Here is a 27,848-nt window from a genome sequence, read left to right as displayed (position 1 = left end):
CCCACAGAGGGGAAATTCAGGTTCTCCTACACTCTCAAACACAAGCTGGATCATTTGCTGAGTTGTTTTCAAGGAATGAGCTCCGGGTCACAGTCTGCCTGCCAGATGCATTGGATGTACTGAATGTCTCCAGAAATCACTGTGTATCTTGTAGTAAATTCAGAGCTACTTTTCCCTGAAACACATTCTTACCCTTTTGTGATTTCATGGCTACTGTCAGGTGCAAAAATAAAGGTTGAATCTGAGATTAATGGAGCTGTCATAGTGTGTTCTGGGATAGCTTTTAATGAGGATAGGTGCTATTGACGAATGCAACTGCCTTGTTGGGAGGTTTTCTGAATTGTAGTTATCGAAAGTAGAGGTTTAGTGACGGGTGTTTTTTTGGAGGTTGAGTTACAAGGCACGACTTTGACATTTTCATTGATGGTATCATCTCTAATGCTGGGGCCATTCTAGCTTCCCTGCCACTATCTGCACACGACATAGTGCTGACCTTAGTCAGCCAGGATCCTGAAGCAAATAATAAACTTACAGCTATTCACTTGTATAGTGAAAATAGAAGTGAAATTCCATGAGTTACTGCATTGAGGTTTAAAATCTGTCTTCATCTTTGAAAGGTCTGGTCATGTCCTCTTTCTGTTGTTTTCTTTTGGCTGTAGATGAGCTGACCTGTCTGGCCGACTTCACAGTCAGTAACGTCAATGCGCAAGGGAAGTGGCAACGTTCATAATAACCTGTCACCACCTCATTCCTTAAGGTTGTCTTCTGACATTCTTTTCTTAACAAGGAACGTTATTAATGAGGTTTACCAACAAATGGAAAAAACAATCGAAATCCGAAATCCAATGAATATTTATTTTTCACTGGTGTGGATTTCTTTCTTGTGGAACTGACACTTCCAAGCGTTAGCAGGGGAAAAACAACCCTTGGAAAAGGGGCTTGTCAGGTGTTATACCCATCCAAGTGCAGACAGTTTGCCTCCTAGTTGCAAAGAGCGGCTAATAAGCTCATGATCTGTTCAGTACAGATTAGTAGAAAAAAAGCATTTTCTCTCACATCAGTATCACCCACAGGCATGCAGCGCTGCCCTTGTGAGACACGGCTCATGCCGTGCAGCCATAATACCGATAATTACACTTCCTGAGTGATGCACCTGCAGCAGCCGGCACGAGAGGAGGGGGACGTCTTCTTCCCTCAGGCGTGCTCTGTGGGAGGGTTAATGATGTATTTATTTCTCTCCCTTACCCTCCGCCCTGCTGTAACTCCGAGGGGATCTGAAAGACTCGCGTGCTGAGGTCATGCATTGTGGCGAGCGGGCGAGACCCCGTGGTTGTCTTTCTAGCGACAGCCAACACGCTTCGGGCTCTCTACCTGTTGTTGCTCTCTAAATCGGTTCTGCATCAGCATGTAACTCCTGTCCCGCACTGCGTAAATTGTACTGGTTCCCTGTGAAACCTGGGTTTTGGAGGTGCTTCTGTAGGTATTAGGCACTGAACTGTGTAGTTTCAGGCTATCATGGGGTCATTAATGCATTCGTTTTTCCAGCTTCTGATCTGATATGTGCTGATTCAGGCCTTGGGCGATTGAGCCTCCCATGTGCAGAGACATGTGTGGTGCAGTTCCTGTCCATAGTACAGACTCTGGATTGATGCAGTCCTGCCGCCACACAGGGCATGTTACAGTGTAAGATACACTGCAAGATACTGCAAGTAGGTGATGTCACAGGGAGTGAAAACCTATTTGAGATTCGATTTAGGCTTTTAGTATTCAGAGATTTCAGACTTCTCTAACACAAATCTCAGTTCAGGGCATGATTTAGCACAAAGATGACAAATGCCCGAACGTTCTTTTTTTGGGAAGACCCGACTGGGATTCAGTGTCTTTCTGCGCGGCTGACGACGGAGACGCGTTTGAGCTGCTGAATCAAGCAACGGAGGCTTAATTTATTTATACTCTTTTTATAAATCGTCGAAGTCGGGATTCATAGAAATTCCATTAGGCGACACTGAATGCTACATTTTGAAAAGGACAAGTGAGTTTTGGCACCCCGAGAACTATTGAAAAAACAAAAATGTATTAAAGTTTAAAAAACAATAACATTAAAAATAACTTCTGAGAATAACTGAGAACGGTTTTTATGCAGCGGCTCTGCAAATGTCGAGAGCCACATGTACTGCAGCTCCTGTGCTGTTGCCTTGGTCTTGTGTTGTGCCCTTGTACACCTGCAGAAGCTGGGCTCCTGCTGGTGTTGCCTTCGGTCTGCTGGTAGGGTTTGCCCCCGCCGCCCTGGAGCAGTGCTCCGAGTGTGGATTTCAATCTGCCACGCCTCTCCGTCATCATCTGGGCACGTACTCCTGCGGCAGGCCGGTGAAGTTATAGAGCCGGAGTGCCTCGTCCACGGTCTTTATGTAGCCGTCGATCAGCTGCTTCATGTCCGCGGTGAAGGGATCGAACGCCTTCTGCCGGGCGCCGGAGCGCTTGAAGTTGCCGTCCTGGTTGCTCTCCACGCAGAGCAGGCGCTCGTCTGTCACGGAGACGTTGACGAAGTCCATGATGAGCCGCAGCTGGGGGAACAGCGCCCTCTTCAGCTCCTCGTAATGCACCACCAGGACTCGCCGCCCGAACTTTAGCCAGTCCAACACGTGGGAGGCCCACCAGGAGGCGTAGCTCCCCACGAACTCCGGCCACTCTGGGAGAGAGGAGGCAGGGTGAGGATGCTTCCGGGCGACAGTTCCCACTGATTCCTCCCCAGCGACTGGTCTGCGAACCCTGATACCCGCACTGGTCTGCGAACCCTGATACCCGCACTGGTCTGCGAACCCTGATACCCGCACTGGTCTGCGAACCCTGATACCCGCACTGGTCTGCGAACCCTGATACCTGCACTGGTCTGCGAACCCAGATACCCGCACTGATCTGCGAACCCTGATACCCGCACTGATCTGCGAAGCCTGATACCCGCACTGATCTGCGAACCTTGATACCTGCACTGGTCTGCAAACCCTGATTCTGAAAGGATTAGTTGTACTGTACTTGACTTTGTTAAATATTGCAGGAAAGAAACAAGCTGTTCGTCCACTGCTTTTTCTACTAAAACATTGAAAAGAAATGGAAACTGCAACTACTACTAGTATCTCTGCATTTTCCTACAAATTTAAGCACCATCTACATATTAAATAATCTCCCACTGTCACAAGCTGTGCCTTACAGTCCTCTCCCTCCCTGTTTCTTATTCTGATGTGCTCCAGTTCTGTCTGCTGCGCTGCGATGTTTAAAGTCATCCAAAGTTTTTGGTATTGAGTCAAGTCTTGGGAGATGAGGTGCCAGCTCACGCAAGCCCGTGTGTACCGCGGAGCCTAGTTTAGAATGTCTTCAATGAATGTGAGCTGTTTTTTTTGTCATCTTGTTTTCCTCTTGAAGCATAGGAGAGCGTGCACACACACACGCACACGCGCACACGCACACACACGCACACGCACACGCACACACACGCACACATGCATGCGCACATGCACGCACGCACACGCGCACAGATGCACACACGCACACACACGCACACACATGCACGCACGCACACACACTACCTTTGCTCTTCCAGTGCTGCTCTGAAGCGTAGCCCAGGTGCCCGGCACACTTGCGGTTGAACTCGGCCACGAGCGAGCGGTAGGGGTTCCGGATCAGCAGGATGGCGGAGTCGTACATCTCGATCTCCCTCTTGCCGCTCTCGTGGGTCTTCACGCAGATGGTCCGCCCACTCTTCCAGTAATCCTTCTCGCCCTTGAAGCCTAGCCGCGGGACACACAATCGCGTTACGCAACGTGGCGCGAAGTCACCAGCGCGCGGGGCTTAAGATCCCACTGCAGCTGTCTTCCTGGCAAATTCACCAGCGCCTGTCGCCAGCCCAGCTCCAACAGCGCGATCAAATCCAATAAGGGGGCAAGGGGCTTCCAGAGGCACTTCATTTCCAGTTCTGAATTGACATGGAAAGCTGCAATTCTTTCCCCCTTTTCATGTGATTTCTACTGCAGCGTTACTAGTGTAGGAGCGAAAACTTCTAGTGCGCAGCCTGTTGTATTTGGACTGCAAAGAAAGCCTAAAATAGAACTGGCTGCGGAATGTTTTTTCCAAGGAAAGACACTGAAACCGCAGCAGCAGTGAAGACGGCGTTTGACATTTCATAACAGGAGCAGGCCAGTCTGTTTGCTGTCCAGGACAGGGACCAAGGGCCAGTTCTCACCTTTGTTGTAGAGGGTGCCATCAAAGTAGTAGCTGCCAGTGTAGTAGCCAGTAGCCAGCTCGATCAGGTGCCGCACCCAGGTGTTTCCAGCGCCGGGGAAACTGGACAGGGCCACCAGGCTGCTAGACTTCTCCGGCAGGAACTTCCTCTCTGTGCATCGGGTGTCTGAGGGGTACAGTTGCGCAGATGTAGTCAATTTACTAAAAGCTCACTATTTCTGGCTTGTGACTGTATTAGCTAGCTTGATAAAAGATTAATTAATGGTTATTCATTTTACGGTACGTTGGGTGACAGGTGCTATTATTTAGCTGCACTGCAAGCTATAGATGTGTTTGTGTCTATTCCATGTTGAGCTTGGTGTTTTATCAAAGCTGTACAGGCTGCTTATTTCAATGCATCGGGGGTTTAATTGAAATAAATCTGAATGTAGTATTCCTGCACTCGAAGCTTGCTCCTGATGTCAGGGCACATGGTCACAGCCCAGGGGGGATTCTCGGGCCTCACCTTGTACCGGCGTCTGATACACAGCGTAGTGGTCCCGCGGGCCCGGGGCCGTGGTGTTGGTGCTGTTGGTCTCCCGCGCACACCGCCACTCCCCCGCCGGGTGGTGGAGAGTGAAGTGGGCGGAGGCGTAGCCGCAGAAACAGTCTGGTCTCCGGAACACAGCCAAGGGGAGCTCCTGTTGGCGGGACACAAGCAGAGAGCGCAGTCCTTTTGTCTGTTCTGTAGGTACAGTATGAGGCATAAGGCAGTAAAAGCTGTCCCAGGCTTTTTAAAGGTCTCCAGTTTCTTTTCAGTATTTAGCCTACAAACAGCTTTTTGTTGGCTGCAATGTAATAAAATCCCATATACAGTACATCTTTTCCCCCTCTCTGTGTTTTAAAACCCCAGACTTTCTATTTTAACTTCTTCCGTGCGTCACACATTCGTAAAAACAGAATCTGTAAATGGGTCATTAAAGTTTAAAAAACAAAAACATTTCTGCAGGCAGGCTCACAGGTGGAAACTATACAGATGCATTTCTCATCTTCAGAAAAGCTGTCAGTCTCGGGGCCTTGTCCCAGACATACAAATAGGCTCTTAGAACCTGACTTGCATTGCTTCTGACTCTGCTGAAGTCATCTGCAGGCTGGCAGGACCAGCACTCAAACCAGCTCTTAACTATTTCAGTTCGAGCAGCTCTTTCTTCTGCCTGAGGATTGAGTTTGAATAATATAAATCCGGTTATATATATACTTCTCCCAAATATATAGTAGAATCAATTGCACAATGCTAGATTATTTATGTGTGTGTGTAAAATTGAAAACCATAAGTCATCATTATCCCAGAGATGCAGCCTTTTATTGATGCTAAAACGCATTAAGGTTTTTTCAAAACGGAATTTTAACGGAAGTTAAAACAGGGGCTTAAACTGCGGGTTTCAATCTCCTATTAAAGCCAAACGCGTCTGTTTATTGAAGCTAGTTCTTGCTCAGTTTAATAAAAAAGAAAATAATTTCACAAGAGAAGCATGTAAAAAACAATACCGCTCACAGAAAAGGGACAGTGATTATGGTTCATATAGACTGGTGCATTGGCCTGAAAGATTGATTACAGGAGCTATTGATTCTTGTAATAAGAGCATTAAAGTTGAAACAGCAAGATTGTTTTCAGCGACTGAAAAATCAAATCCTCATCAGGGCTGTGCCGAGCGAGCTATTACTGAACACTGTCACGGCCAGGCAGAGCAATCAGTGGTAATCTGCCTGCGTGGAGCAGGCGAGGGAGCAGGGATCTCCTCCAGGCAGTGGGAGATGGGAGAGAGAGGGCCGAGAGGGGGCGGGCAGCCCTGGGTTTACCTTGTCCGTGCAGACTTCGATGCAGGACTGCGCCGTCAGGTTGGGCTGGACGGAGTGGACGAGGAAGGCGGCGCTTGTGTTGTCCGGCCCGTGGAAGCAGCCCCGGTACCGGACGTTCCTGTCTGGAGCCGGCGAGAGGGACAGGCCAGCGTCAGCACGGGCTCGGCCCGACGGGTGAAAGGAAACCCGCGAGCCACGCGAAAGAGACCGGTTCTGCACAAACTGAGCTGCCTGGGCACAGTGGGAACGGGGACTTTGTGCACAGGCTCCTGCTTGTCATTTTTTAGTCGGCGGGTCGGTAGGCTCTGAGGTGGATCTCGTTATATCCCCCTCGCATCAATTTAGTTGATTAAAAATTGTTTTCATCTGTTGGCACAAGGATCTTCCTGTCAGTCTTTTAAGTGGGGTTTCAAAAATAGTCTAGCAGCACAAACACTTCATTAATTAGCTAATCAATTATTGTTTATTTACATCTTTAATTAAGCCTTTAGGTTAATGCCAGCTTGCAAGTCAGCAGGACCTTTTCCAAGACTTCCTTCTAAGGACATATTTTAATTGAGCTGCTGATTTCATAAACAGGATATTTGTCACATAGTGGAATGAGCAGATTTCCCCTCTATCGTAAAGACAGAGCTGGCAGAGTATTTGGTTTGAGCCTCTGATATTCTTGTAAAGCAGCATCATTTAGCTTTATGCAACTTAGTACTTAGTTTTGCATGGATACTGTTATATCTCATACTGCTCCCTGTTTAGTGGTTTTGTCTTTGGAACTGGGAGAGAGGAGTTTTGTATTCCTTTCGTTTGTCCTCATGAGTAATTTCCCAGGGTGCTGAAGCCTGTCTGTTCACACAGTACTCTTAGTGTGTGAACTTTGTGCTTTAAAGTAACACAGCTCTTAACCACTGCCATTGCATACAATAAAGCACTGTGCACCACTGAATAAGCTGGGTACAGTGCAGTTTAATTGTAATGAAACACTTGAGTGCTTAATTTTGGTAGCCTTACTAGCTCACTGTTGTAGATTTATAAATAGTATTACTGTTGACCTTGCTCTTAGGTGTTCACGGTGCTTGCTGTTGTCTGATTATTTTTTTACAAGGCTTCAAGTAGAAACAGGTGTAAAGTGTGTTCTATGCAGATGGCGCTAGCCAAAATGCTATAACGATAGATGAGGTAGAGAGATTCTGATGGCCTTATTTCGAGCACAGGATAAGATATACCATTCAGAGATCACCTGATGGAGTCTGGGCTGTGTCAGTAGCAGGCTGTGACCAGTATGACTGCGTGGTTTGAGCTGGACAAGATGCTCTCAGCTACCTGTCAGCCCACCAGCCCTGTGGTTTGCTTCTCTGGGAGTTTGTGGCTTTGGCGGGGAAAGCCCTGTGAGATCTAAAATGGGGAAGGAGGCAGCATGGTGGCCTGGCATTTAGCGCTGCTGTGTCACAGCTCAGGGATCTCATGGTTCAGTTCCAGTCTCAGGCGTCTGTCCTGTGGTGAGTCTGAAGGATCTTCAGGGGTTCACCTGGGTTTCTGTGGGACGCTCCCATCTCCAAAACAAAACCTGTTGGCCACCCTAAAGAATTTCCCCTTTCCCTGTCAGGGTCTGGCTTCCCTTCCGGGGGGAGGGCAGTCATGCCTGGTCTCCACTTTGCCATGAGCATCAGCTGGATACCTGCTTTCTGATTATAGGACGGCATGCTGACAAGAAGAAAGACAGTAACGCTCATTTCAGGAGCAGATTCTGAAGGCCCTTGGTAAAAATGTGCCCTGTGTAAATGCAATTCGATACGTTACTGTGTACAGTGAGCACGATCTTTCTTATCCTGTATAAACAGGGAACAGAGGTCCAACACAAAACAGTGGTGCAGGAGGCAGGTCAGACAGTCGTAGTTCTGTAGATAGACAGGGTGGTTTTCAAGGTGTTTTATACTGGAGCAAGAGAGACGCACAGCTCGGCTGCCCACCTCTCAGGTTTTGCCAGGACCAGGTTCTACACTCACATTTCTTTGCTCCAGGATGCAGATCCTCCACCTTATAGACAGACAGCCTGCCCACCCCTCCACACACGGAGCCCTTCTCCCCCTTGCAGTCCAGGTTGCACTCCTCATCCCTGGTACTGGGGCTGGTGATGCGGTTGCCGCAGTAACACTCGGCGCCGTACTCCAGCCCCGCGAACAGGTACCCACTGCGGGGAAGCAGACAACAGCCAGGGCAGACGTGACGCAACATCACTTTTGTGAAATTGTTTCTACTTAAGTCTGTCTAGATCCTGCTTCCTGGAAAATACCATTTTCTATAGTTCTTCATTTTTTACCAACTCTGTGGCGTGAAATAAATGTAGTATTTTCCATTCCAATTTCCCACTCTGGTGTAATAAGGCAGTGATGTAAGAAGGAGAAAAATACAAGAGATGATGAAGCCCTAGTCTCCTAAGATCAAGAAGCCAGCACTGATAAGGCCTCTGGCTGCTGTCACTGTGTGCTGATAGAGTCTGTGTGTCCTTTCTGTTACACAGACTTCATTGATATCGGATACTCACACAGATAAAGGTTCTGTGAGGGGGAAAAAAAAGACATATCTTTTCTGTGCAGAGAGTTTTTTATATCTTTAATATATATACACTTTTCTAAATAGAAGGTGTCAGGGAAGAATGAAAGTCTCCTTAGCCTGGGTTAAATCAAAACTTTGACCTATGTGCTAATCACAAATTGCAAACCCCGAGTTCCCAGTGACAGGATTCCACTGGGAAACAAAAGAAAGCCTCTGGCAAACAAGAAAGGTCTGCCAGCAAATCTTGGCTTTGGAGTTTGAAATGAAATTGAACATCATCTACAGCATTTTCCAATCAATTTTCTGCGCTCTTTGTGTGCTGAAAAGGTCCACTGATCTGCACTCTCCACTGAGAGCGCTCTCTGCCCTTGAGAGACCTATGTCTTCAGGTTTGACAAAGGTTTGACTGACAAAGCGCCAGAGGATAACATCTGGCCCACACCACGCCTGGGTCGCTGGCTCTGCTCAGCTCACCATACAAAACCAGCTCACCTCCCTTGACTACTTAACAGAATCGCCCAGCTGTTATGTGGCTTTGTTCTGCATCATCTCACTGGCATGAAGAACCTGTCTGACTTCTCTGAAGTTTCTGACAGTGCATTAGTGCTACTTGTGTACTAGTAAATCCTCATTTCTATAGTTTTTAAAAATAATCATCATCATCACCCTTGCACTACCCCTTCCCTCTTTTTATCTGGTAGTTTTACTCCAATCCTGCCACATTATTTTCATACTCTGTTTGAAAAGACCTGTTGGTTATTCCTGTGCTGTATTGCTGAACCCACATTTATCACATCTGTGCCATTAAACAAGCACAGTATGACTGTGTTTCCTGGAGGAAGCACGCATCTTCCAGCCTTAAAAGGGTAGATTTCAACCCCACTGCACCTCTGCAAATTGTTTCTCCCATCCAACTTGAGTGGGATGAACCTAACCTCTATACGCTACCATGGCAACCTTCCCAGTCTTGAGTCTGCTCCTCATTAATTTTTTATATTAATTGCTTCGCTAGGTGGCATGCACAGAATTGGAGCTCTTAGTGGATCTTTACTTTTAAGAAATGGGAGGCGGACAATTATATCTTGCCCTTCAGCTGCTACCAGCAGGCCTGATGCGTGGTGCTGCTGTGGCCAGGGACACCGGCCTCTCTCAAAGCAGAGATGAAAACTGGCAGGGACTGGACACAGCGGCTGGCCAGACTCTGAAATGCCTTTTTTTGTTCAAACATTAATGTTTTCCCATTGAGCGAAGCTCTCCACCAGAGTAATGGCCATTTATAATCAATTATAAATTAAGGGAATGAAGAGAAAGCGTCCCATCCCATTTCCCAACCTGCAGGATGCTTTTTTGTGCATCTTTTCCATTTTTTTAAATACCCGATACTTTTTCTTTGGCAATACAAACAGATCTCCAGCAGATCAGACATTTGTTCGACTAGCTGGTGGGTCAAGGTTTTGATTTAGTCCTAACCCCAGGGTTTGGAAGCAGGATGCAAGGAATCAACAGGGATATTGCAAAAAGTCCTCAGTGCACTGATATCATGGCTCAAGCTTTGCAGACAATAGGCTAGGAACATTTCCAAGCTATATTGTGGTGGCTAGCACACTGAGTTTTTGCTTGACTCTATCAGAAAAATATGAAGTGAACTGAATGTCTCCTCTCCAAACCTTAAACATTGGCTGTGGTCAAGATGTTCAAAGGCTGAACCTTCAAGATCTACTATTTTTTAAGCACATACCTTATTACTGTTTAATAATGCTGTCAGACAAAAAAATACTCTGTTTATTTGTCTAGTTAGTGTAGAGCACTAGACTTGACCTCTGAGTGAATATTACACACACCTTGCTTCTTGTCAGTCAGTGAATGGAACTGCAAGCATTCAGACAGGAACTGGCTGCATTGTTGCTCCTCCTTCACCATACAGTCCCCAGGATCTCTGCCCTCAGAGCCTGGAGAGTCCACTGTCCTGCTCTGCAGTAATTGGCTGTTCTCCCATTTTCAGCCTTACTTTGCCAGCTGGCATTCCACAAACAAAGACTTTACTCTTCCTAAGAAGTGATTCCCTAATTCTCAATTCAAGTCACGTCTAGCACAACTTATGCACAGATCAGTCTGTCTGTCTCTTGAGCCTGCATCTTTATCCAGTCTAGCGATCTAGGTGGTTTACCTTTCCGAACAGGCATCCTGACACATGGTGCTTGTCATTTTCCGGAAATCGTAAAACACGGTCCCTTTCAAAGCTCGTTCCTTGGAGTCGTCCAAGAAGCAGCCAACGTATGTGCCTGATCATTGTGGGGAAAAGAAAAAAAAGGAACATTACTGGGAACAAGAACTGGAACACGCCCTGGCGGACACCTTTGAGAAGCATGCGAAACAGCTCGGGTTTAAGGCGCTAGGGAGCAACTAACCTTTGTGTCTGACTTTCTTCCTGATGGGCCCGCGCTCGGCCCTGGGCTCCTGCTCCGTCATGAGGCTGTGGAACCAGCGCCTCCTCAGGTGGCGGATCTCCAGGTTGCGGGACATCAGCCAGCGCGGCCCGTTCCTCTGCCTCGCCGGGCCCTCGGGGTGCCCTCTCGCGCCCGCGCCGCCCGGGGCCTCGCGGGGGCCCTGCGGCTCGCGACCGGGCAGCGTGGGGAGCGAGGGCAGCGGCGGGAAGCTGGCGGCGCCCCGCGGAGCCAGCGGAACGGCGACGCCGGAGCGCTGCAGCAGCAGGACGCTCCCGGCCATGATGTAGGCAGCGCCCAGGAAGAGGAAGAGGAACTGTGTCCGCCGAAGAAACCTCTGCAGTCTGTAGAAGGGTTTGGCCATTCCTCGCTGTGCGCCGCCGCCCCCCTCTGGAGAAAAGAAGAAACGCCTCTACTGAAGCATCCCCAGCTGTGCCGTGTGGCCTCTCATCCTGGAGCTCTCTTGCTCTTTACGTGTCTGACGGCAGAATAAGCTGGTCCTTCCCCAGTAGCCCGGAGGAGCACGGGAGCAGGTCTGGTCTGCAGACGCTCCTCAGGCAGGAGAGAGGCTCGTCAGGATGTGGCGTTAAAGGGCAGAAGGTGCTGCGGCTCCATGGATCCCGGCCAGATTCCCACGGCACAAGTTGTGTGAGCAGGCTGTCGTGGGGGCGGATCTGTAACCCTGAGGTATAAACAGAGGCCAGTCAGATTCCACTGCAAGGCTTCCAGCTTCAAGACTTGTGTTTTTTTTTACAGCTTGAGGGACCTGAACATCTCTTTGCCTTTTGGTTTAGTGGCATTTTGAAAAAACGCAAATTATGAACCAGGATTCGGATTTCTCCATCAGGAATCTTCTAAAACTTTCCCTTTTCATATCCTTCTCTGATACAGGACTACAACCTGCTGCTGTCCTGTATTCACCTCAGATTTATTACTGTTTTGAGTCTTTAAAGAATGACCAATGTTATTGCAGCACACCCTATATCACTTCTGTATAATTTACATTTTGTATGTGTCTTTTTACGTCTCCGAATACATAGGTACTTAAAAAGTAAGTAGTATGTACATGTGCTATGCTGTAATAATTACATTATGGGTAACTCTGTATGATACTGGCAAGCATGCTCTCATGAAAAGCTACAGTCATACACTACCAGTGGAAGTCTGTCACATAAGGATAACATTGGCACCTCGTACTGTATATATTCGTATAGTCCATAAATGCAGTATAGCCTCCATCGTATAACACGTGTTGCTGATTAAAAGGTCTTACAGTATGTGCTGTGTTTCTCTAGGCAATAAGCAGTTTTAATGTAAAACCATGCATACTTCAATCCATCTTTCAGCTGAATATTATTTGACAGACCTGTCACCCAGTAATCTAATTCTATCGTTAATGATTAATTATTAACATCGCAGTAATTCTTAATTTAAAGAGGTTATTCTGGAGCGCAGTTTATTTCTCGTGTCTTTTTGAGATCGTTCGGAATGTTTTGTTTAGAATCCGATATGGAAACTGGACAGTTCCTGCCAGCAGGTGGTTCTTTCTTCCTGTATTGAAAAAAGGAGGAGGCAAGGAGGCCGAGCACAGAGGCACACAGTGTGTGCTGAAGGCAGACATCAGCAGCTCATGTCCTCCCCAGCTGGGCCAGAGTGAGCTACCTTTCTTCTCTGTAATGAGCCCCACAGTGGAGGAACACTGTGTCCTTCTTTACTCCAAAGTTGCCTTCCGCTTCCAAAAGAAAACAATAAGTATTCCATACATCAGGCCCAGGTGTGTGGTGAGTCCTTTCACTGTTTCTGCAGCTGCATTTTAAAAGCCAGGCAACTGATAATTTCTTTAAACTGGCATTGTGGTGAGATAGAAGAGTCACCCAACCTACCTTGCAGCTGTTTACAGAGGAGCAGAGCTGTGGCCTACAGCCTCTAAACATCATACATTTTTCCCCAACTGTCGAGTACTTCTGGGTTTGTTTTGGGAAAAGGTTGTGCACAGTTTAACAGAGATATTAATATAGACAAAAATACGTCTGCGGTGCAATACTGCTGTAAAAGAACATTGTGTTCCATGTGTTATCACATCTTGTAGTTGTCTGCTTTAGTTATAAAACCCATTTTGCCTTTTGTACTGCTTCTCGTTATGAACAACACATAAAATGCAAGAATCTCTGTTCCCTGGCAACACAGTGTATCTAATCATCCCCATCATTTATTTATATTACCTTGTTTGTTTTACCAGATTGATAAAGATAAGGCTGACACCTTGAAATGGAAGCAGAAAGCATCAGACTACCAGTTTGCTAATAAAACAGCAAGACTCATAAACTGTAGATAATGCATTTTAAAAATGAAGCTGTACAAATCTAACATTTTCTCTTCCCATCTTGGAACTGCACAAGTCCTGCTGGGCGTTTTGCATTTGACTCTGCATGAAGTGCCAGTTTTAAACTCTATGAAGGCTCTTAAAACCACAAATGTGTCATTTCCTGATGCAATTAACCCAACTCTTTCTGCTTCATTAAACCCAAGTTATTTTTTGATTTGAGTCCTGGCGTGCATGTTGCCAGTGGTCTTGTGCATCTCGCTGCCATGTTGGCTGTGTGCTCTACTGAAGGCACTCTTTATGAATAGAGAGTAACGGAATTATCTCTTGAGTCGCGGCACCATGCAAGGTGAGCTGTAAAATAAAGGCCATCGTTATTATTTTTCATTTACGCAAACTGGCAGTATAGACTTTGTTATGGAAATTAAACGGGCAGAGATCCAAGTGGGGCAAACCAGCCAGGCATTCACAAGTTGACCTGTGAATGAGTGTGAATTCCTTTGCTTGGTTTTTCCTTTACAAAGAAATATTTTTGCCCCTAACACAATAAAATGCAAAAGTGACCAGTCCCTACCCTTCATTAACCCTCGCAGTGGTATCTCACTCCAAAACAGTTTGTTTTGTCCTCCACCCCCATGGCTCCTAGCAGCTCCTTCTAAATAGCATTGTGGTTGGCCAGGCTCCAGCGATGCCAGGCTCTTTGCATTTTGGAATTGCCAGTGAGGGGCTCTCTGTCAGTGTGGCACCAGTGGAACTGCAGTACTTAGACGGACTTGCCAGTTTTTTGTGCATCCAGTCCATAAGCCAAGTGAAACAATTATCATCGCATCTTGATGTATTATCTGATGAACCCGTCTTTTTAAGTGGCTGTGAAATTTGTGACCGGGCCAGGGGGACCCCACACCGCTGTGAGGTGTTGGGAGCAGAGTGACCTTTCTCCTGCTCCTGTCTGGCAGCTCTGTTGGGGAGGGAATGGGAATGAAGGCATTTTTTTTGGTCTCCTTCCAAAACATCAAGCAGATTGCAAAATTGACCCCTGAGAGCTTTTCTCCAGCCCTTTTAATCTCTACCTGATGCTTTAGGGTCAACTTTAAAAAGCAGTTAGCCATGAATTAATGAGTTTCAGAGAAAGGTAATAACAGTATGGAGAAGCAGAGGCAGGAAAGCTATTAACAACTTCTTTTTATGCTGGGAGAGAACAGTGCAAGAAGAACTACAGTGGATTGAAAACTGCTTTAGAGTCTGTGCATGCTGAAAGTTTCATTTCAAGATTTTAAGTTTTGTAGGTTTTTCTTCTCCCTAAGATCCTATAAAAGTTGCTTTAGTATTACACTTAAATTGAAAAAACTTTGGATTGTAGAGGCTTGAGCACCGTGTACCTGTTAGACATGTGCCGTCTTGATATACACATACTGTACATACAAACACAGCCTTGTTAGTGATGCAGTTTGAGATTTGACGTTTTGTTAAAAGTCATTTATGATTCACCTGACACTGAGGGCTTTGTAAGTGGTTGAAAATAGCTCTGGTTGAATTTTTGAAAAAAGACCAAGGAATGACTTAGCTCCCAGTCGGATAATTGGTTTCCTGGTGAAGTATCAACTGTCATATTGTTAAAAGCGGCACTGAAGAATGCTGGCATGACTACTTCTCTAACTAAACAGTTCTTTTGTCACAGTAACCTCTCGCCTCTCAGTCTCAGCCCGCTTGGCTAGGGGCCTGGATTCACACAAAAGGCCCTGAATTAATTAGCATCCTTGTGCACACTGTAGAAAATAAGAAGCAAATTGCTGAGGAATGCAGTCAGTGCTTCGACTTGCTCTGCTTCATTTACAGCTCTCCACTTGTTAAGGCTTGTCAGCTGCGAGTCTGTTTTGCAGGCTGTTCGTCTGCTGCATTTACACTTGGAAGAAGTTGTCAGAACAGTCTTGCAGTGGAATGAATTTGACTATCGGATGCATTTAGACTAGAACTGAGTGAACGCATTCTTATACTTCCACATCATGCTGGCATCCTGCAGAAGCAGCACCGTGATGCCGTGTGTGTACGTCTGACAGATACGGTCTGAGCCTTTGCTGCAGCAGGCTACTTTCCTTATCAGTGGAAGCAGCACATCACACGCCAGACACAATCATGGTTGTATCAACACGTTGCAGTGTTTGTTGTTCTGGATGGTAATAGAATTTCCTTTCTAAACTGCCTCCTCTTTGCCCCCACCTGTAAAGCGCTGCCAGCAGAGAGCCTGTAGCATGTCACAAAGATCAAGAGCAAAGGCACTCTTCCTATAGCTGAGCAGCTGAAAGACCACGAGGCTGAACTGTCTCATCTTCTCTCAGGTAAAGCTCCTCGTGGGCTTAGAAGAATATCTGTCACAAGGTAAACAAGTAGGCTTCTGGAGACAGAAGTGCCATTCCCATCAAAGTGTTTGTTTGGAATGCATTTAAGAAGGCGTGGGAATGTGGTGATTGGCACTGGTCCTCACTGATCCTGAATTTGAATCCAAATCGAGGCACCTTCCATGTGGAATCTGCATGCTCCCCATCCATGTTTTTTTGTGAGTTTTTTCCAAGTGCTCCCATCTTCCAAATGCCCACCAAATCGGAGGGGAGAGGTATTGCAATTGGTACAGATGAGATACAACAGCTGTTTCAATACCTGTCTTCAGATACAACTATGAGACCTGTTATAGGGCTGGGGAGGGCTGGGGAGGCAGCAGTGCCTGCAAGTTGTTCAGGCGTTCAGCTCATTTGGAGAGTCATCTGTGCTCAGGAGTGTCACAGTGCCCTCCTGCTGCAGGAAGAGGATAGCTCCCTCACCCAGAAGGAGTAAATGTAAATCAAGGACATTTGCCCCCGTGGTTGCATGATTTTTTCCCAGCATGCTGTTTTTGCTTTGGCGGTCTGTGACGGGAGTGGAGATGCAGTGTGGCAGGTGAGCCTGTTGCGTCTGTGGTTAACATCCGGCCTTTGTGCATGCGGCTCCCTGGACTTGGGGAAGCAGCTCCACCTGGTCAGTGCTGCCAAAAGCCTTCCCTGTGCTTGCGATGATCCTGTCATTTTCCTTCCCTTTGCATGTCTGTTACCCCCTTCAAGGAAGTTTCTTTTCTCTGGAGACTTTCTCTGCTCCGCTTCATGAAGATCAGCAGCTGCCTGGTCTCGTCTTCCCACCGAGACAGAAACATGCCTGCTGTGTTACCGCCATGCTGTGTATTTAAACATCTTTAGTTGCCTTCAGGCCATATTAAAAGTGGTAAATCCGGTTTGTATTCACATTAAAGATCATTTAATATTTGACTTGGAACTGGCCTGAGAGGTGGTGCACAGGTTGTCACTTAGGCTGCATTAAACTGTGTCAGAAGTGTGTAAAACGAAATGACAGCTTGTGTGTACCGCCTGCTATCCCCCAGCACTTGGATCCTTTCGGCACATAAGCATTACGAACACACACACTCAGCCCATTCAAAGCACACCTGGGTCTGTTCTGTTGCTGCTTTTCCCAACAGCGATATCTGTGTTTCTGTGAAGCAGAGAAGGCATGAGATTAGGGAATGTAATCCCAGCATTTTGGCATTTTTTCACTACTGAAAAAATGCAATCCGAAGCATAGAATCCAGTGATTTTCAGACACAGACAGGATATCATTCTTGGAACATTTAACAGCTCGGCTGTGTATCGGATCGCAGGGAGTGAGCAGCACAGTTTTGTAGTCAAGCAAGTTGGCATATCCAGCAGTCATCCTCTAAATATATCTGTTTGTTTATTGCTCTTCTTCATTTCATGTTGATTAAATACCAGTTATGTTGAATCAAGTGCACCACTGCAGTGCTGTATTTTACATTTATTATACTGTGCTGTACTGCATTAAAAACTTTGTTTTTGCAAGGTTACATATCCACTATGATTCACTCACAGGGATCAGTCACGATTCGGATAGTCGTGATCTATTTAAGCAGCCACAAATCTTTCCTCTTCCCTTCTTTTTTACTAGAATTTGTCTTTTTGCAACATTTCACAATATTTTATATTTTATTTGATTCTGTCTGCTTCTTCTAATTAATTTGAAATATGTGCACTGTCAAGTTCAACTCAGAAAATGGTTCTGTTTAATTTTATTCAAATTATCATTATTATTCTGATATTATATTGGGACCCATAGTTGGCATATGTATGTTTGTGAGAAATGCACAGTGGGACACTCAAAACTGTAACAGAGTTCTTTGATAACACATTAGTCCCGACTGAGCACAGAAAGACACTACAGGGTAGACATGATCAATAGAGCGTGTTTGACCGCAGTTCACTGAATGCTGGGTGAGATATTGCATCTACAGTCTACAAAAAAACAGATTTAAAGAGAACTGCAAGAAGAAAAACAGTTGCAAATTCCACAAAGACATACAGAATCATTCTCAGGACTCCAGGAAGACATACAATGCCTGCTGCAGGCCACAGATGAGGTTGAGCTCAATAAGAACTGAATAAGTTCTCTTTATTTCTCCGTGTGCTGCGCAGTGTTAGCCTGAGCTTAAAGAGCTGCAGTTTGCGCTCCTCAGCCATTCCAACAGACAAGTAGCCCAAGGCAATAAGCAATGCTGCATTTTGGTAGCAGTGTGAAAAAAGGAGTCTGTACATTGTAGGCATTTTGGAGGGATTTGCTCTATTCTACAGAAAAGGACTCGGATTAAAAAAAGCTTCAGATGTTCACCTGATATTCGCTTTTCTTTCTGTTTTGTTGTTTTTGCCAAACACTGGTGGATTTGACCCTAGAAGCCTTTCATAAGGTACCCCTTAATATGCCTGCACTGTTTGTTGAACAAGGAAATTCTGTAAAAAATCATTCTGCTGTATCAAGGGTTTTCCTTGCATGTGGAGTCTAATTAGCAACCAAGCAAAGTTCTTTATGGCAGAGATCAGCTCGGAGCAATCATAAAAAATACAGCAAGAAAAAGGAAAATTGATATACTGAAAATCTTATTTTTAATAACTTAAGTGATATGGGCAAAGTATCTCTCCCCAGAACATCCATATAGCTCAGCAAGCACCGTGTACTGCCAGGTGTTAAAAACAGATATTGCAAATTGAACTGGTATCATAAATGTGCTCCTAGTTTAAAGCAGCCCCTTGCCTGATCCAATGAAGTTTCACAGACTATACCGAGAGAAACCAAGCACTGGCCAATTTCTTAAGAGGAGGGTGAGGGGGACGTATATTAAGCGCTGCATTAAAATTTTGTTAGGAAATTGACTGTCTGTAGTTATTTATACTTTGTGTTGCTTTAGGCACATTTACATTCGCAGATTTATAGCCAGACCATAAACAAGCCACTATAACTAAAACCGGGTCGATAAATGCCTGCTGAAAATGATCACAAATGCCGGCCTCTGGACAATGTTTTATTGACCACTAAAATAAAATGGAAGTGTGTAGAAAAGGCCGCTGCACTGAGCTTGAGAGCAAGGAGCCCAGGGGAGGCAGCATTCCGGTCCCCGGGATCTGCCGACATAACCACAGCCTGTTTTGCATGCAGTTTGCAGGAAATTAATCTGCAGTTACCGATTTGGTTGTTGTTATTGTATATCAATACGTCCGTGTCAGACACTGCCTCTCCTTTCTACTGCCTCTGCTGGTCCCTTTTTAAAGCACAGAGCGGATTACCGTGCTGCCATTAAAAAGCAATGACTTTATGCAGTGTTTGTACCGTTCAACGTCAATAGATGCAAAGGGTGCAGAAATCGCTGGAGCATTGCACAGTAAGCCTTTCTGCTAAAAGACATTAAAACCAAAGATTAAATGTGTGCCTTTAACTTGAAAGTACATTGCTGGTTGCAAATAAATGTAGGACTGCATAGAGCCTCTGAAGCTGAAGAACTCAAATTAATAAGACCGAAAAACGAGAAGTATAGTCCAGTTATCCTTCTTCTATTCGAGATATCCTATTACTGCCCCATCAGTGAAAAATAATTTGGGGAGAGGGAGACTACAGGGATGGCAAGCAAAACTGCTGCAGCAGGATTGATTGTCACATTGTTTCAGCTGCCCTGGGGCTCTGTGCCCCTCTATTCTCCCTGCTTCCGCTGAAGAGTGTGACAGACGCCAGCTCTTCTTCCACGAATCACAGCCCCCTCCCACCAGCCCCAGTGCTGCCGAAGATGTCAGCAGCTCACAGTAAACTGACAACGCAGCCCTGTCCTCAGATGATAGGCAAATTAATCCACGCACCAGATAGCCTTGAATGGCTGCAACCAAAGCCCTGCCTTTAACTCATGCTGCAGGAATGCCTTGGAGTGAATGATATGTGAACGCCGGCTCCTATCGAATCCTCTCCAGGTTACCTGTAGCTGTACACAGCATTGTGTGCCTCAACCCCTAAGCTCTTGTTATTGCCTTTGAGACCAGGCAAGGAAAAGTGTGCCTTTGTGTTTTTTGCCCCGTCATTCAAATTGGATGTTAACTTTGATTGCGGATAAGTGTTGCAACTCGACTTTTACGATGCGTCTCATTAGTGCCTTATCAGAACACTGGCATAATCAGTTCAGGACAAAGCACCTAGACCTTTACCGTACTGGGGCACACTGCCAGACAAGATGATGGCTGAAAAATATGAAAAGAGTAATAATAAGACAATGGAAATTGTCTGAAATTTTAATTACCGTGACTACTAAAAGATATACTAAATCAGAGGCCTGCTTTGCTAGCTACAGTATGTACTTGCTACGTTCCATATACTTTATAGTATAATACAGCCAACTGTAGGAAAACACAGTGAACATAGTAAAAATATGGTAAAAGCATAGGGAGGTGTGGTAAATGCTACAAGCCGTGTCAAAACACAGTAAATGTATCTTGTAACTACCACTGGAAAACTGAAGGTCCCGGGCACACTTAGCACCGGTAAAAATGCTCGACAGTCGATTTAATTCATAATGCGCCGGTAACATGGTGCTCATGGCCCAGCCACGGAGCCAGCTGGGATCTGATTTCTGCTGTGGATGCAGTCCGGCGCTTGCAGCTCAGAAAATTGAATAAAAACAAGAAACACCAAAAGGAACAAGCGAACTGGATGTAACAGGGGCTCAGGCCACTCAATTATTAATGGGAGAGATTATTGCTTCTTGCCTCGGATGAATCCAGAATGGCAATGTCGGGGAGAAACGCGTCTGTCTCAAGAGGGTCAGGGACCACTCAGGTGGTCCAGACAATGTAGCTGCGGTCCCTGCTTAATTACAGCTCCAGCTCTCCAGGACCCCAGACGGTGTCCGGGGAAGGGCCCCAGCGTCGGAGCCTCCTGATGTGAATACCTTATTAACAGGATCCGCAGAGATACAGAGCTCGTCTTCTGGACCAGGGCAGACGTGTTTCAAGTCACGTCAGAGCCCCATACCTGCTCATTAGTTTAAAAAGCAGAATCTGAAAACACTTGATTATTCCTGATTATTCTGTTCAAATGAGAGGAGAGCGAAGGTAAAAGAAACGCCTGGTGGAAGAAGCTGTGACTATGAATCATACGTCATGCAGCGTCTCTGACTGGGGACAGAATCCGTGTATACAGTATGTGCATGTCACCGCTGTTGGGAAACCGTGAGGAAACTCATTTGGGAATTGGGTTCTCTTCCCATTATAGTAACTGAACCCTGAAATGAGCTGTACACCCAGCCCTGCAGTTCTGGATCCTTCTTAAAATATCTCCTTTCTCCTTGAGTGTGAATAGATGATGCCTGGGGTTCATGCCTTGCGTGATAACTGCTCTGTGAGGGACAGTGCCTGAACCAGACTCGTACAGTTACGAACGAGAGAATACTGCACAATGGCCTGTCTCCTGGCTCTTCTCTCTGGCCAGAGGGTCACGCCACGCCCCTGACTTGCTGGCGGGTGGGCTGTTCGAGGGGCGCGCCGAAAGAGCCAGGGAGTTCCAGCTCGGAGAGGCTGGGCTTGGCTGGCGCTCGGACTCCTGGTTCCCCCCGTCTTGTGGGCACAGAGGGAGCGAGCAGCTTAGGTGTGGGACACCAGGAGGCCACTGGCTCGCTTATGTCTTCCAGAACAGCAAGAAAACAGATGTGGCAGGAAACGGAAATATCGGCTTCCAGCCCAAATATGGGATATGACCATTTCGAAGCGGTATTCAATTTGGCAGGCGCTGAAGAGATTCCAGGTGTGACAGATGTTTGGAACTTTTTTTATCCTCCATCTGCAGTAAACAAAATGTTGACGTGTTGTTTTTAGTGCAGAGGGCAGGTTTTGTTTCTGTCGCTGTTGATTGTTCTGTGCTGGGGTCCAGGCACCTGGATGATGACTAATATTTGCTGGAGCCAGAGGAAGATGCTCCAGTTCCCAGGCATCACAGAGCTCTGCGTTCAGTTACATCGGAGACCCTGTGTAACATTCAGCAGCTGTTCCTTCCGTCCTCTCTGAGACGGAGAGGCTGCATCACCTGAAATGTTTGATGTTTGCACCTTGCGGCTTTGTTTGTGATTTCCTCCCCAGTGTCAACGTTAAGGCAGTCAAAAGTTGTTTTGTTGGTGAGGTCTCCCTGGGCGCCCCGTGTGCACAAGGCATCGCATTTCAACATTTTGACAGCCCCTGTTTATTTTCATTGTATGTGTCGCATTCATACAGGGGTTGGATTGCTTGCTGGCCCATTTCAGCCACTGTGAGTAATGGAGTGACACTGTAAACACTTGTCACCTGATTTCCCCATTTAGACAGCAGGTCCCAGTGCATTTTCATTCCGTTTTGGTAATGTACTGAATTTATGCTTTATCACCTCTCCAGTGTGCGTTAAGGGATGAGGTGCACTTCGAGTCCCTCATTACTGAGAAATGCATTCTGGGGTCACTGGGTTGCATCTGCTGTCTCAAACGTGCTCTACTGGTTAAAATAAGCTTTTGTTTTACCCTGAATCCAGTTAAAAATAATAATAATGGATCCATTGCTAACAGCATAAAAAAAGTCCAGTACCGGCAAAAAAAAGCTGCTTCAAATCTTTGAGCTCTCTCATGCTAGTCTTGTCTGGGAGTCTTCTGAGTGCTTCATTGTTGAGCTTCTCTATCATCTGTAATCCAGCCGGCTTCTCAGGGTGGATATGGAGTACTGGATATTGGGTACTGTATCGAGTCAGCTGCCTTCAGCTTTCATGTTTCGGCTGTCGTTCCTTCCCCTGGCCCTGTGGCACGGCTAGTCAGACCCCAGCAGGCTTTCAGACGTACAAACCTGAGCAAGAGGGTTCCTGGAGGGCCCCGTATCCTCTCCGTTAATAATTTAATTAATTGTATTACTATAGACGGCATAGTGGCGCAGGGGTTGGCATTGGCATTAGCACTGGAGCCCTGGGTTCAGTTCCGGACCTCGGGGTACTGTCTGTGTGGAGCTTGCATGTTCTCCCCGTGTTTGTGGGCGCTGCAGTTTCCTCCCACAGTCCAGAGACACACTGGTAGGTTCATTGGCTTCTGGGGAAGCGGGCCCTGGTGTGCGGGGGTGTACCCCGACTTGCGCCCATTGCTTGCCAGGGTAGGCTCTGGCTCCCCTCAGACCCTGGATGTGTACGGCGCCTATACTGGAATACCTCTAACCACTGTACGGTCAGTGAAGTGCATATTCTGAGTTAACGAGTGTGAAGAAAGGTCCTATACTGTACATCTCTGAGAAATAATTCGCTTGTTTAATTGACGACTGCGGTTGGGATAAAATCCAGAAGACACCAGCTCGTCCAGGAGCTGTGGGTGACAACTCTATGTAACAGATCGGACCAGCTGGTCTCGTCTGAGGCGAAACGCCATTAGAAATTTCAGCTTCACGGCGATCAGAAGCGTGGAGCTGCTGCATGCCTTCCAGAACAACAGTTGGTAGAATGCTGTATCTTTCTCTTTTAACTCTCCAAGCTGCTCTTTCCCCCGGTAGTTTTAAAACTACTGTAATTTAGTATATGATACAGTAGCTAAAGGGGAGTGCGCTGTTAAGGCACAGTTAAGATCTTGCTTTTCAGATCATATTAAAGGAAAACTAGTCTGCCTACCCATGGCTTTGTGACAGTATAAAATCACCTCCACCTCTCTACCCAGTACACGGTTTTGTTACCAGCGTGGAGACGGGTGTAACAAGGAGCTGCTGGGTGCGCGATACAGACCCTGGCGATGTGTTTGCTGTTACATTAACTTTTACTCTTTTCAGAAACGTTGCTACATCGAGAGAAAGAGGAAAGCGCAGGCACACGCAACCGCTATAGGCGATTTCGCGTACGAGTACCTGTTTTTTCCCAGAAAATCCAAACCGCTAACTTTTTATCAGAAAATCCCTTCAGAAGAAACCGCAAAGGGATGGGCAGATGTGTATCCGAATCAGCCCACTGGACCTGCAGTTCGGTGTTGCCAGCCCGCATGGACCGCTAAGCCGCGTCTATCGGTAGCGCTCCGAGTGAAGGGAGCCGATAGCAGCCTGCTAGTCGCGGTTCCCACGCCCGGGGAACTCTTCACGGAGCTGCAGACCGACTTCTCTCGTGTTACTCCCACAGCGCTGCCGTTCATCCGTTTACTCCTGCAGAAGACTGAGCGCATTTCAAAGAAGTATTCTCTCCTGGCGTACTTTACGCGGAACAAGTAGCAAAACCTATCTGTTCAGCATCGCCTCCCTCTTCGCTATTACGATCTGCAAATCCTTAAATAAGAGCGGACCGTGTGGTATAGTCACACAGTGATATAGTGTTGGTGTACAGTAGTAACAGCACGGTACGTGCTCAGTCTACCGACTTGTACGGGTCGATATGTAATCGGGCAGGGTTTTGCCTGTTCTTGGTCTTCAAGCAGCCGATGAAAGTGTAATTACTGACCCGTCCCTGTCTGAAACGGCTTGAGCACCTCTTCAGCTACATATCCGTGCCCGTTTTGAGAAGCGACGAGGAATTTAAACGTGTTGAAGAAGTTAAAGGTGCTGAACGTAATTCCTATGAAAACAGTACAGCAACGTAATGTTTTCGGATTTTCACGGTCCCGGTGCTTTGGAGTGGTCGCGGTGATCGGGGATTTGCACTCCCTGCGCACTGCTGTGAGGTGCAGCGAGGGCCGCCGATCGCTGCAGGATCAATGCGCTTTACTCCACCGTAGCGACGTCGAAATCAATCTCAAATAACGGCGCAGGGGCACCGATAGAGGAATTTGGTCTCTTTTGGACAAAAAAACATCTTACAGTCTCACCTATAACGAATCGTTCACTCAAAAACAGCAATTTGAGTTTTTTTGAAAGAACTTACAATTTTACAATTTACAATTACAGTTTTCAAATCAACTCGGTGCTTTGTTTGCTATCCGACACTTTGGGCGATTCTGTTCGCCGGTAAACGACCATTTGCAGTAACACCTTTACAGCTTTCCAGTCATAGCAGTCATGAGTTTAACATACAGACCGGCGTGTTGTAAAATCGATGGTTTTACATCAACACCCCACGTAGCGAGTGATCAGGAATAACCGTGATTATTGTAGCGCAGAAGATGGGTTTTTTTCCCCACGTAGTGCCCAGTATCATCACTGGAGGGGTCCCTTTACAACCCCGTTTTCCTGAACTTCCGAGCCGCTTGCACACCGTCATTGAGAGCCCATGTGTTGCTGCCTCTGCGCTTGCAGCCCTGCGCCGCGCTCGGTACCCCGGCTCCTCACCCGGAGTTTGGAGGGGTTGGGCGCCCCATCTGCACCCGGTTCCGGCTCGGATACGCGTACGCCTTGCTTCGGGACATCGGCACCGGGCAAGGGTGTCGGTGTCTTTTTTTTTTTTTTTCCCCTGACACGCGTGAAATGCCAGCAGCGACCCGGTGAGAACTCTTTCGCGATTTCAGAAAGGGAGAAGGGTAGGTACAGTAGACCGCCTAGCTCTCTCCAGGCTCCCCAGCCCGAAACCAGTATCCCATCCCGCCCGGGCAGCGCTGTAGCCGGCGACTCAGCGGGGTGGAAACTTCGTGGACATTCGACGCTGGAACCGAATTTAAAATAAAAAAAGAAGGTGACCACAACAACTCAAATCACGTCAGGTGGAGCATCGTATCGCGTCGCGACGGGCTCCACTTGTTCGGCTCGGCGCCTGGTTGTGTGCCTGCGATTTCGCGAAGTACTTGATGCGGAAAACGGTCACCGAGAAGCGTAACGTCTAGAATGTGGAAACGGCAGGAAGGACGTGCTGGGCTGCTTACCTTACAGCGAGGCATGAGGGAAATAGTCACCACAAGCTCTACTCTGTGCCAGGCTCTATAACTTTCCCCGACAGGGATCCAGCTTCGAGCGCACGGGCTCTCGCTTGGGCTGGGTACCTTCCCCGCAGCAGGTCCGCTTTCTCTCCGCCTCTCCCCCCTCTCTACCCCTGTGTCACTAATCCGCTTTCATCCTCCTCCTTCTCGTCGCCGTGCAGCGACTCGAGCGGCGCTAATCCCCACATCCAGACCCTCGCCCGTCTCCTCCTGCCTCGGCAGCCCCACGCTTCTCCCGCAGTCACCAGGAGCCCGGCCGCTTTTAGCTCGGCGAGCGGCGGCGTCTGCACATGCTCAGTGCGCAGGAGAGCGTGGAGCGCTCGGGGTCCGCCGTCCCCTTGGGTGCTGAGCGCACCCCTCCCTGATCACCCCGCTAGCACCTGCCCCGGGACGTGTGCTGAAGGAAACCCTCCTAATGCCACTCCACATTCACTAGGACTGTCAGATCCTAGCCAGCACATAGGAAATCATTACAATCCACATAATGTTGTGCATGACAGCGTCGTTGTGAGTATTACTTTTATGATCCAGACAGGTGTTTCCGCTGTGTGCACTCAGAAAGCTAAAATAATGACGAAATAGTTTTTTTTCCCCCGATATTGCCCGTGATAATCCGCCACACAGTTGAATTGATGTGCAGCACACCGGATTTCTGACTCGTTGCAGACGGTCAACACGTTTAAGAGAAACACGTTCGGGTAAAGACACGTAGAGACTGGGCTTCTGGAAAGTGAACACGTCCACCAGTCAGACGGTCCGCCAGGCATTTTGTTTTCATTTTCCTGCAAACATGCTCATAGTGCTCGCCATCACTAATCACATCTCACTCAAGTAACCACCGGCCATAGAGGCAGCACTCCCGCAATATAAAATCCTGTATGTAAATGTGTTTACAGGATGCACTGCAAATAGGAAAACCCCATTTTGTTTAAACAACCTCTATTATCAAAAATACAGGATTAATGTAATTTTTTAAAAAACAATTCCAGTAATTTTGCTTGCTATGGCAGAAAGCAGCTGTCTTCCAAGCAGGCAGGTACATTAAAAAGCTAAATGGCTGCTGCATAGCTGAATTAAAACGTGCAACTTATTTTCAGTACCAGGGAACGACAAGGGAAATCAGAAATTTAACCAGCAAAGGGTTCTTCCTGTAGCTGGACCTTTGTTCAGCTCCCTGATGTCAAATCCCTCGGCAGCCTGCAGTTTCGTTTGCATGCTGTGCCTTCATTCTGGGCCCCCTACTCGATTAAAGGTACACAGTGAGCGAATGAAATGCAAGGACATATACGGATTCCGTCATAGACACGAGCCCGTAAGGGCAGAGATAGGCTTTCCCAGCTGGCGTTCCAACTGGACTTGCTGGAAGTCGTACAGCAGTCAGAGCCACGCCGGGCACCTGGTCAGGCAGTGCTAATCTGGGCTGCAGCTGAGAGGCTGAGGGGGTCGCTTGGCACTGTGACACAGCCTTGCAGTTGTGTGATGTGGGTCTCGTTCATTCAGCACGGCCAGCCCTAGGCCTGCAGGCGTCACAGGGCTTCCTCACTCATCAGCTTGGCCACATTGCCATGCAGTGTCAGGCATGGGCAGCACAACTCCAATCACTGCCTTCATTTTTACAAGTGGATCTTTAATGAGGAAATAGTCTTGTTTCTAAGATGGGTTGGCGTGAGCTGATTTTAATGAACATTGTGCCAAACATAGGATGTGCGATTCTTTGCTGTTTCCAGGAGAATAAATAAAAACACAACTTTTATAACTTCTTCGCTGTGTACTGTACAGTACAGCATGTTGTGGGCTGGATCAGGGTTGCTATGAGACACATTTTCTTTAATACTGATGCGTACAGTATATACATTTTATCTGTACCTGAGGCAACTGCAGTTGTGTCAAATGTATGGGGAATGATGATGTAAGTCTGTGGCACAAACAGCTAGAAATGAAAGCTTTGTACTGCGAATGTAGCCCAGGCATTCATTCCGCAGACCTCTTCACTGTTTATGGCGTAGAGAATTTGTGTAATATCAGCGGCAAAGTGGCAAATCACAGGGTTCTGCTGCATGGAAGGATTTAGGTCTGGAAAAGCACAGATAAAGCATTCGACTTCTGATCGTTTAAGCAGGCTATAACATTTGACTGTTGAAAACATCAGAGGAATTAATAGTGTGGGCTTTTATTCTTATTTCATGGTGCTTTAGAGCTGCACCTCGTAGGTCAATTGACTTTTCTGTGTTCT

General features: G+C 47.0%; 1 protein-coding gene and 1 long non-coding RNA gene across 4 annotated transcripts in view; one reads left to right on the top strand and one right to left on the bottom strand.

Annotated features, from left to right (window-relative positions):
- LOC107079909 (uncharacterized) overlaps window positions 1–27,848 on the top strand; it is a 228,533-nt gene that overhangs the window by 83,340 nt on the left and 117,345 nt on the right. The window lies entirely within an intron of this gene.
- LOC102688484 (sialate:O-sulfotransferase 1) lies at window positions 1,943–26,034 on the bottom strand. The gene is made up of 9 exons (XM_069184176.1): window positions 25,562–26,034; window positions 11,034–11,751; window positions 10,793–10,907; window positions 8,076–8,260; window positions 6,076–6,197; window positions 4,742–4,916; window positions 4,238–4,402; window positions 3,585–3,785; window positions 1,943–2,689 (listed from the first exon to the last, which is right to left on the bottom strand). The coding sequence occupies exons 2-9, from the start codon at window positions 11,431–11,433 to the stop codon at window positions 2,337–2,339; spliced, it is 1,716 nt and encodes a 571-aa protein (XP_069040277.1). The 5' UTR covers window positions 11,434–11,751; window positions 25,562–26,034; the 3' UTR covers window positions 1,943–2,336.

This window comes from Lepisosteus oculatus, chromosome 26, assembly GCF_040954835.1.
Source record: "Lepisosteus oculatus isolate fLepOcu1 chromosome 26, fLepOcu1.hap2, whole genome shotgun sequence".
Lineage (NCBI taxonomy): Eukaryota > Metazoa > Chordata > Actinopteri > Semionotiformes > Lepisosteidae > Lepisosteus > Lepisosteus oculatus.
Note: the sequence above shows the minus strand (reverse complement) of the source record. Positions and strands in the feature narration are given on the sequence as shown.